Here is an 11,542-nt window from a genome sequence, read left to right as displayed (position 1 = left end):
TAATGATGATAATTGTGACATCGAGGATTGTAAAACAACAACTCTTTTTGAGAAAGCGACACAAAGTATACATTCTATTGGGGAAACTTTGTGTTCTGAAGAGTATCAGGAATATGTGTATAAAATTAATACTACAATTTTTTACGGATGAAGACGGGATTTATAGTGTTAATATGTATGGTGTATGCCTGGGATTAGAAACACGTGCGACCTGGATCCGTAGTCAGCCATTAAGTATCGTAAGAGCTTTTCTTTTTGTGTTCCATAAAGCCTTGAAAATTTCTTGTGAAGCTTCGCTAGTTAGGAATGTGTCTGTGATGTAGAATTGTCATTACAAAAATATATTTGTAAACCAGGTTACTCATAGTAACGTAGGAACATCACATTTTTTCCCCAAACATAACCAGAGTATCTATTATCTGTCCTCAATTGGGTCCTTGATTGAAATCCATTGAGGTACTATCTCAGTTTCTGACAAGTGCGAAATTCGTGCAGGGACCCTCTCCAGTTTTGCTAACACCCTACTGTGCATATAACCAATATAACATGCCTCGCAGATAAACAACCCATCACCTTTGAAAATAAGAAAACATCCTCCATTGAGATCAAACACAAACATTTCTTCTAATAATGTTATTTTCTTAATTGTTATTTTCTCCTCTTTAGTTGTTGCAGCTTTAACACCGTTTATTGTTATCAGAAGAAGGAAGACATCAAATACTATTCGACACTTTTTTCCTGATTTTGTTTTTGGAAAATTATGGCATCCTGAGACCTTGGTACCAGTGAGTTTCTGACTTAAGGTTAGAGTTTTGCAAACAATTTACTGAAAGTGTTATATATATATATATATATATATATATATATATATATATATATATATATAATTTTTTTTTTTTCATTGTTTGATTAAGATGTTTTTTAAAGATCAGTAGGTATTTGGTGTTACAGAGGTTTGTACATGTTGAAGTGGTTGCATATATATATATATATTTTTTTTTTATAGCATATTTTGGGTTACCATTAAGTTAATGACAACATCCATTGAGTTAGCTCCTTGTATAGAATAATGTCTCAAATGTTGATTTCCATAATACTATAATGCCGGAGCCCTGTAAGAGGGTAGTAAAAAAGAGTTGTAATGCCGAGCCCTGTAAGAGGAGTAGAAGACGGGTGTTACATTTTTATGTGTTAGGTGCCTATAAACAATACCTGGCAAGTGAATGAGTTGCATAAGTTCGCTCTACGCTTTATGTTTATAAATAATGGCCGGAGGCTTGAATGAATTGCTGGCTTAAAAATTATTTGTAACCTAAGTGAGATATGCAGAGATTCGAGATTACTTAAGTACACAACATAGCCATATATACTTGTAACAACGAATCTGATTGGTGAAAGGGTGGAGGAGGAGAAAATTCAATTGGTTCACGATTGTAAGATCACGTCCTTTGGGGAGGATCTTAAATACAAAGTTAAAGATCATTGGACTAAAGAAATCACTACGTCACTACAAAGCTCACGAAGGACTTTGCATACATGTTCTCGGGGGATTCCTTGAGTGTACCTCAAAGAAGCATGCTATATAAAAATCAATGGAAGAAAGAAAAGGAAAAAGTCTATATTTCAGTCACCTGAGCGGATTATAACAGTCTAAAATTGAAGGCAACAGGGCCTACCGACTAAAATGCGTGAGTGGCTATAACCATAAAAGACGAAACAGGGGGAAACAAAGACAGTAATAGCAAAAGTGAAAACCAGGTGTAGAAAGTGACGAAAGGGTCAAAGGCGGATAACGGTGGTGAGAGGATGGTGAAGTATGTACGTACGGTTACGTCCTATCTTTACATACAAATATCAACATTATACCAAAAAATAATCTTCGTGTATACTTACTTAACCCACATCCACTTTATCCTTCTGAAAGGTTGCCATGTTAGTCAACAAGGTTTTGTTCTGCTTCGTTGTAGGAAAGATACGAATGAAATATTCATGTCTGTTTTATATTTTATTTACTCAAACATGGATTAAATGGATGATTTATATTTGCCAGTGTCATCCACTCCAAAGTAAAAGGAATACATACTTAACGGAAAAAAAAAGTCCTAGGACTGGGAAGACTAAACATTAAATTATGTATAATCACACAAAAGCAAATGCCATTTAATAATATTAGGTAAATCATAAATGCTCTTAAAAAGAGAGTATAGCCAGCACTGCAGTGTAGCTTTAAAGATTCTCAAAATAAATCTTAGCAATGTTCTTGGTTTAACATAAAAATCTGAGCCGTAAATGATATTAGATACGGAAAAAGAAAAGCTGACATGAACATTCCCGAAAGCACTTTCATATTTTATTCTTGTTTCCGCCAGACTATTTATTTATTTATTTATTCTATTTTATTTTTCATTATTATTTTTTTTTTTTCAATTTCCGTGATATCTTCTCAATGACAAAAGGATCATGAAGACTTATTTTGCATACTGTGTGTACAAAGGAACTGAATATGTCCTGTATGGGATGAATACTGACTAAGCTATACAAGAGAATCATTATAAATTATTTCACATTAAAGTCTATATGAAATGGTGTTCCTTTGACGGTTACAAAATAAAAAGCAATTTGTCATCTATAGGCTACAGTTTTTGCAAAAGCTAATGGATATCCAACCAGTAGTTTTCAGAAGACCTAAAGACGAAGGAACATAATTTAGAAAATTAAACATAGACTAGAGGGATAACTGAAATGTGAACGAGTTAGCGCATATTGATGGAGGCGGTAAAACAAAAAGAAAAAAAAAAGCAGAAAGGAAAACTGACACTGCACAAATAAATTTTAAGGAAATTAGCCAATCGGTATAACATTTGTCATTGCTTACACGCCGCCCTCGTGCAATCATGTATGTAAATAATGAAAGTATTTAGATTTTTAATCTACTATGTTGCGCCGATGAGGTGGAAACATAAAAGTGGTCAAGGAGATTTTTAAGGAGAGCAGAACGGAGGAACAGTGAAAATTAAAAGTACTTATTTCTGAAAGATGATTAATCTTCAAACAGAATACAATGATACGTGAATCTGCCCTGTAGAGGGTGTCACTAATGTCCATATGAGGGAAATTCAAAGCAATTCTTCTGCATGTACATGTATATACAGTGAGTGTGGGTGGAATATATAATGTATAGTATATGATTACAAATTACTGCCATGATTGGAACAAAATTTGCTTTGATTCTGTATTCTAATCGGATTTGTATTTCAGTCTAATAAGTCAAAAAATCTTTGGCTTCATTATGCACATGCCCCAGGGGTCCGAGACATTGTTTAGAAAGACCTTCTTTGTGTTCTGCTGTTTCTTTATCTTCGTGAGAGTCATTATTCCTCAATCTGGTTGGAGAAACCTCCGATGTCGCATCTATCAGGAAGAGAACACATGGCTGTCGCCCGACAGCATACAAGACCCGGACGACAGGGGCACATTCCGTGGTAGCCTCGCTTCACTTTCAGCTGCAATAGTCCAGAGAATGAGACCCTCGGGGTGACGACAAAACATATCATTGTAATTTTGAATATCTTGCAACAGCTAAAGGAAGGATATGCTTGGTTACTTACATGTGTAAGTCATTCTCAAAAGTTTTGTTGCAATTCGTGAATTTGACTGTGTTAATATAATCACCAGACCTAACAATACTAAAAGGTTTTAATCTATAAAGCCCCGTCCACACAAGCGAGAATTTTGTTTGGTGACCAATTCACTGCCTTTGCCTGTTTTTTTTTTTGTTTTTGTTTTTTTTTTCTCCCCAGACCATGCCAGTGAGTCCTTCATCGAGAACAAAATAATAAGCCTATGTCTGCAGACACTGTATGATCGTGTTGCCATGGTTTTAAAAATCCTTTTGTTATGGAATTTTGTGAGGTTATGAGGTAATTTTAATGTGAATTGAATTCAAAAGGACGATAGGACTTTTAAAAGTGAATGTATAATACTTAAAAAACAATAAGTAGATGGATGGCTGGATTCGATAACTCACCACATGACCGTTGGGATATCCAAGTTCAAATTGTCGTGATTTGTTAGGTCTGCAATAGGAGCCAACTTCACCAAGAGGAGCGCAGGTTGGTGAGGTATATCTTCCAAATGCTGAAATTCAACAAATAAACAATTTTGTTTATATAAAGTGTTGGTCTTTTTCGTATCTTCCAAATCCTGAAATTCAACAAATAAACAGTTTTGTTTATATAAAGTGTTGGTCTCTTTCGTAGAATCTACGAATGAAAAAGTGGAAGGTGAGCATTTTGTGTCGTGATAACAAAACAGGGAGGAGAGTGGTGAAGTATATGAAAGACAAATGGGTTTTATATCAGCACCAAGTGTGGTTGTTAAATCAACCATATTTTGGAAAGTAGCACTGTGTGCACTTGAAATTTACAAAATGAAAATAAAATCATGGGATGATCAATATCAACAGTTTGAAACAACACAGGAAGTCTAGATCAAACTGATTTGACCAAAACAATATTATATATATATATATATATATATATATATATATATATATATATATATATATATATATATATATATATATATATTACACACAGGAACCCACAGTCGGAGAAAGAATAAACTTCGAATAAAGAAAAATCCTATATTTCGGCTATCAACTGTAGCCCTCTTCAGGAAAGTACCTGAAGAGGGCTACAGTTGATAGCCGAAATATAGGATTTTTCTTTATTCGAAGTTTATTCTTTCTCCGACTGTGGGTTCCTGTATGTAATTTACAAATGTGCTACTACATTTCTGTTTAGAAATATATATATATATATATATATATATATATATATATATATATATATATATATATATATATATATATATGCTAATAAGAACACGGGTACGTGTGTTCACTTATGCAAAGTAGACCACTTGGAAAAAGAAACTAACGAAGCAGAGCGCTTTCGTATATTACATCTTCAGTGCAACAAGTACTTGTTGCACTGAAGATGTAATATACGAAAGCGCTCTGCTTCGTTAGTTTCTTTTTCCAATTGGTCTACTTTGCATATATATATATATATATATATATATATATATATATATATATAATGTATGTGTATGCGAATGGACGATGATAATCATACTGAGCAAAATCCAGACAACAAAGAGATGAATAACTGCCAGATTATAAAAGTGAAAGATTATACTGAGGAAATGACCCAAACAAGTTAGCTCTCTTACTGTAAACCAACTGGTTCAGTTGGCAAGGCGAAGATTTCTTCCTATAATTGGCATTAAACAAGTAATACTCAAATGTAATTCTAGCTAGGAGTTGTTGTTGTTGTTGTTGTCGTTCCCTAGACTGTCTGTCCGAGCAGTCCCGTCTCCCCAAGGAAGGCCACAGCCGAAACTGGGTTTTCCCACAAATCCTTTATAGAGTGTATGTTGTGTTGTTTGCGTGCATGATTGTGTATAATGCAGTCTTCCATTATGTGTTGTATGGTATGGGGTGAAGTGTTACATCCTGGGCAGCTGTTCACAACACGGTCGTCCAGCCTCTTCTGGTAGCTTAGAAGTGCTGGGTGGTGACCGCATCGCAGTCTGGCCAAGTGGACTCTGTCCTTACGTGGGAGAGAGGATTCAGAAGGGTGGATATCAGGGGGTCTGGCATGCAGCAGTGTGTTGTCTTTCAGTGTGTTAATGGAGCGGTGAGTGATATGATTATGAATATGTTTCCGGAGGCTGGTATTTGGTGGTTGTGGAGGAAGAGAAGAGAGTATCTGTGTGTAATAAAGGTCTTTGGGTGTAGTTTTAATGTTTCTTGGTGTGTGTGGGTGTTCTGCTATGTAGTGTAGCGGGTGTGATGTGTTTGTGGTGGCTGCAGCAAGTGTTTGTGTGCCTCTCATGTCGAGGTGGTCCTTGACTTTGAGGACTTTTGTTTCATGGTGTAAATGGTCTGTAGGTGATGTATTTGTGCAGCCTGTAATTGTTTTTAGGGCTTTGTTTTGTATGATTTGAAGGGTGTTGTGGTGTGTCTCACTGAGATTAGGAGCCCATGCAGGACTCGCATAATTCATCACTGAGCGTATGCATTGTTTGTATATTGTTATATTAGTTTCTTTGTTTTGTCCAAATGTTGTTCCAGTGATTGACTTAAGTGCGTTAAGTCTAGGTGTGCATTTGTTTTTTATGTTTGTGAGGTGTTGTTTGAAAGACATGGATGTATCGTATGTTATACCAAGAATTTTCGGTGTGTTTGTGTGTGGTATTAGAGTGTTGTTGATGTAGAGATGAGGTATGTATTTGTGTTCTTTTGTCCAGTTGGTGAGAAGTGTTGCTGTAGATTTGGTTGGAGCTATTTTGAGTCTGTTTGTGATGAACCCTGTGTTGAGTGTGTCAAGGTAAGGCTGGATTATTTCTGCAGCTTTGTCTGTGTTACGATGTGTGCATGTGATTGTTATGTCGTCTGCGTAGGAAGAGATTTGTATTTCTGAGGTGTCTGGCGTGGGTAAGTCATGCATGTATAGATTAAATAATGTGGGGGATAGAACTGAGCCCTGTGGTACTCCGTTCTTAATGTTTCTGATGTGCGATGATTGGCCATTATATGACACATGAGCATTCCTGCCTGCCAGATAATTGGCCAGCCATCTTTTGGTGTTATTGTGCATGTCTGTGTTATATATTTTATTTGTTAGGTTGTGGCGGGGGATAGCATCAAAAGCTTTACTAATGTCCAATGTTATAAGAAGTGTTCTGTGGTGGGGCCTATCTGAATTGATGCCATCTAAAATTCTTTGTGTGAGGTTTGTCAGAAGAGTGTTTGTGGAGTGTAGTGGCCTAAAACCGTGTTGTGAGTCAGCAAGGGGAATATATGGTGTGACAAGTTTAAGTATTAGGCGTTCAATGACTTTAGAGGGGGTGCAGAGAAGTGTGATTGGGCGGTGCGATGTTGGGATTGTTGGGTCTTTGTTCGGTTTTGGAATGGTGATTATTTTACCATGCTTCCAGATGTCGGGTATTGTGTTGTGTGAATAGCTGTAGTTTGCAATGTTTGTGAGTGCGTGTATACCTTGTGGTCCAATGTGTTTTAGGTGGATGTTGCTTATGTTATCAGGGCCACAGGCAGATGAGTGCTTGAGACTATGCATTATGAGTTTTGTCTGACTGTCTATGAAGGGTGTATAGTCTGAGTCTGTGGGAAAGTCTTTCTTACGTCGAATGGTGCGTCGGTCGTCAGGGTGAGATGTAAGATGGCTCGTCTGTGCAAAATGACGTATGAGTGCGTTTGCTTGTTGTCTGTTTGAGGGTAGATTATCTGTTGTTGTGATTATTGCTGCGTGAGAGCGTGTAGTGTTAGTGTTGGATAGTGTGATGCTGTTGAGTGTTTTGTACAATTTGCTGGTGTTTGTTTTGTGATCAAGTGTATTGATAAAGTTTTGCCAATTTTGTGTTTTTTGTTCATGTATTTTATTGGCAATCACAGTGTTTAGTGTTTGTATTTGGTCTGCTATGTTTTGAGGGATAGGTGTGGGGGTATCGTGTTTAAGTGTGTCACGTTGTCTGATGAGGCCTTGGATTTCTGGTGTGAAGTTGGGGTTGTGTGATTTTCTGTTGCCTCTAGGGATGTATCTCTTGTCTGCGTTTTGTATGATTGTATTAAAAGCGTGCACAGCATTGTTTATGTTTGTGATTGGTGTACTGTTAAGTGTTTCAAAATGTTGTTCTGTCTCTTCATTAAAGGCTTCCCAGTTAGCTCTCTTGTAATTGGTGTAAGTGTGTCTGTGGCCAGCTGGGGTGCATCTTGTTTTGGTGGTGATGATGATTGGAAGGTGGTCAGAACCAAGGGCTCCGACCACTCTCCATGATGCTGACCACCATAAGTTTTATAGTGGAATAAAATATTCCTCAAAGCTCATGAAATAAACAAGCAAGACAGTTTTTGATAGTTTATGTGAAGAGGACATTCTTCATTCACTGTTCTACATCCAGGTTTGCTCTTAACATTAAGGCTGTCGGTGTTCTTTTCATTGATCATGAATGTGTGTAACCGGTATATTTTATTCATAATGCATTTTCCCCTTTTCGTTTCTTAGTATATTTCTAAGGTGTACAACAAAAGGTGAATGAAATTAAGCACTACACTTCATTTCACTTATGTCGTAACCTGTGTCGTAGAAACAAAAAAATATCTAGAAAATACAGAGACCCGGAGCATGGCGACGTCGAAAAACGTTGACATTTTGTTTACCAGATGACGAGAGTGCATCTCCGTTCTCCCGAAAAATAACCCAAAGTTTTCTCCTCAGAAGCTTAGAGGATATCCATCAGAGATGAAGAAGACAATAATGGAATTTGAAATGTCACAGTGAAAAAGAAAAACTGTCCCTATGGGCACAAAGAGCCAGTTGAGTGATTGGATGGATGTAGGAAAGTACACTCACCTACGAGACAGCAATGGGATGGGCCACACCCTTCGTTATCCTGACAAATTCCGCTGAAGCTTGAGACGTCCATTGCTGCTCCCGCCAGGAACACCACTGTCACCACCAACAGGAAGTTTGACGGCACCATGATGCAGTTGCACTACACCTGGAAGAATGAAATGTTACCATAAGTTCCGAATCTCTTCTTCGAGGTAACACTAAGATTGAACCCACTCGGTGTTGCTCAGGACAAAATAAGGTATATACTGTAAACGGCGTACTTCCCATTGACCCCTTCTTTGACCATAATATCAATTTAAGTTTAGGATTATTTAAACTTGATGATTTTGTTATTTATAAAATTTTAAGAACTTCTCCTACTGCTACTAAGCGGGGGTGACGTAACGTCATAGACCAAACGTCCGTATATGTAAACATCGGCTCTACCTGATTGTGAAGCATCTTGTGTGTACTTCCCATGTTCCTAGCTTGTCTTTTACTTTATGTATATATATCCACATTTGTCTCTGTAACTGTGTATTCCTTGATAATGTCTTAAATAGACGAAAACGTTCGGACTAAGCTTCTTATTTCCAAGTGTTTTTTTCTGCGTATATAATATATATATATATATAAGATTATTTCAGACAAATGAGAGAGAATGTGGGTGGGGAAGGGCAAACGAAGATGTGTTAGGAATAGAGTTTTATTGCCCTAACGTTGCGACCAACTTGGTCTTCTTCAGAGGACTACAGCATTACAAACGGATCACAATTCTTATATTCGTAGTGAGAGGGAACCCGCCAAGGTATGAGCGTCATGTTTTCCCTTTGGCTAACGATTTAATTATTAGGACACTTGCTGCTTTCGAGAGGCATTTAAATCCGTCTCTGTCGTTGTTGTTCTTGTTGGCGGCGATATGTGCAGCTTCCACAGTTTTTTCTCATATCGCCGCCAACAAGAACAACAACGACAGAGACGGATTTAAATGCCTCTCGAAAGCAGCAAGTGTCCTAATAATTAAATCGTTAGCCAAAGGGAAAACATGACGCTCATACCTTGGCGGGTTCCCTCTCACTACGAATATAAGAATTGTGATCCGTTTGTAATGCTGTAGTCCTCTGAAGAAGACCAAGTTGGTCGCAACGTTAGGGCAATAAAACTCTATTCCTAACACATCTTCGTTTGCCCTTCCCCACCCACATTCTCTCTCATATATATATATATATATATATATATATATATATATATATATATATATATTATATATATGTGTGTGTGTGTGTGTGTGTGTGTGTGTGTGTTGAGACATTCTGACAGGTTAACGTAAGTGGAGTGGGAAGCACAGGAGTCTTAGTCTGAGTTTATTCCTGACTAGTTTCCTGACTGCGAAACTAGTCAGAAATAAACTCAAACGAAGACTCCTGTGTTTCCTACTCTACTTACGTCATATATATATATATATATATATATATATATATATATATATATATTAAAATTTGAAAAGGGGAATTTATTTCAAATTGTTTAAGGGAGCGTCGCCAGAAATAATTCGAAAAATTCTGGTACATGAGCAAATTTTAGGTAAACATTTCAAAAGAATCTCTATGATTGTGGCAACACTCATACAAAGCTATACAACCGTATTTCGTGTCTATTTTTATAGAGCATAAAATAGATAAAATATTGGCAATCTCTGGCAACTCCATTGCATAAAAAACGTTATGAAAATTGAAATAGCGTCAATATTTCTATAGCTATTTGGTTTTTTGCTACAGAATTGTGTTTATGGAGATATCTGGCAAATTCTCCCACCAGCATACCCCACAAAGGCAGTGGACAGGGCATCAGTACTCTTGAAAAGTCAAAGTAAGGTGACGTCACTCCTGGCGCTCTCACGTACGCAACAATTTTGATTCCTCGCCCTATATTGTTGCTGCAATCAAGGAAAATTTAACAAACAAGAGAGTGAAGCGGCAGAATATAGAGAGGGCCCGTGAGTGCCTGAAATAGAAACAAGAAGAAGGAAAAAGAAAGAGGAGAAAGGCAGCAAAGCTGCACCCAGCACTCCGCAAGCATTTACTAGCCACGCCCACCTTACACTTCTACTCACGCCACATCCCTCACCCTCACCTCACACTTCATCATCAAAGAGGAAATTGGAGATTTGCTATACATCGCAACCATCAAACAAATGGTCGCGAAAATTTAAATCCCCCGTCCTGTAAAGTTTGTGTTTTTGTTATTTCTGTTGTAATATCTTCGGTTGTTCTTTATGGATTTTTGTCATTTTTGTTTCATATGAAAGAAAACATCATGTTCTTTATTTTCTACAGTAAAAATAAAAAAGTTTCTAATTAAAAAAAATTATGAAACCTGAATTTTGCAGCGTTTTTGAATTATTCAGAGAAACAAATTAATAAAAAAAATCAGAGGTATTAGTTTGAAAAAATGTATTCAATAAGATTTGTTCCCCAGTCTCTAAGCTTTCATTTCATACTAAGCTGAATGATATGGAAGGATTTTCTATTAAGTAATTAGAGCACTAAAACTCATTATATCTTAAATATTCGCTATGCCTTATATATACATGGGAGGAACACAATAACCCGAGGAAATACACATTAATGTAAGGGGTATTTGTACCTATATTCATTAAGCACATATTTGAAAAAGTACCTGCTCTATAAAGCGATGCGACACTCCCTTAAAACACGTTAAAGAACACACTCGTGCGGAGAAAAATAGTAAGATTTTCAAATTACGCCGTAAGACTTGAAAATCACAGAAATTACTTAAGACTTACGAATAATAATAATAATGATGATAATAATAATAATTAGTGATAGTAATAATGATGATGATGATAATGATGATAATGATGATGATGATAATAATAATGATAATAATAATAGTAAAAATAAAATAATAGTAATGATAATAGTAATGATGATAATAATGATAATAGTGATGATGATGACGATGACAGTGACAATGAGTGACAGTGACAATGCCAATAATAATAATAATAATAATAATAATAATAATAATAATGATAATAATAATAATAATAATAATAATAATAATAATAATAACAATGAAAATAATGACTTGACAGGTAT

General features: G+C 36.3%; 1 protein-coding gene across 1 annotated transcript in view; it reads right to left on the bottom strand.

Moving 5' to 3' along the window:
* Positions 1-1,992: 1,992 nt before the first annotated feature.
* Positions 1,993-11,542, bottom strand: part of LOC143034600 (astakine-like) — a 24,234-nt gene continuing 14,684 nt past the window's right edge. The window contains exons 2-4 of the mRNA XM_076200900.1: positions 8,439-8,586; positions 4,028-4,137; positions 1,993-3,503 (exon numbers count right to left, since the gene is read on the bottom strand). Of these exons, the coding sequence (XP_076057015.1) occupies positions 3,372-3,503; positions 4,028-4,137; positions 8,439-8,568 (372 nt within the window). The 5' untranslated portion in view covers positions 8,569-8,586 and the 3' untranslated portion in view covers positions 1,993-3,371. The remainder of the gene's footprint in view (positions 3,504-4,027; positions 4,138-8,438; positions 8,587-11,542) is intronic.

Source organism: Oratosquilla oratoria, chromosome 17 (genome assembly GCF_046742065.1).
Source record: "Oratosquilla oratoria isolate Oo_2021 chromosome 17, ASM4674206v1, whole genome shotgun sequence".
Taxonomy (NCBI): Eukaryota; Metazoa; Arthropoda; class Malacostraca; order Stomatopoda; family Squillidae; genus Oratosquilla; species Oratosquilla oratoria.
The sequence above is the reverse complement of the archived record's forward strand: the minus strand, read 5'-3'. Positions and strand labels throughout refer to the sequence as shown.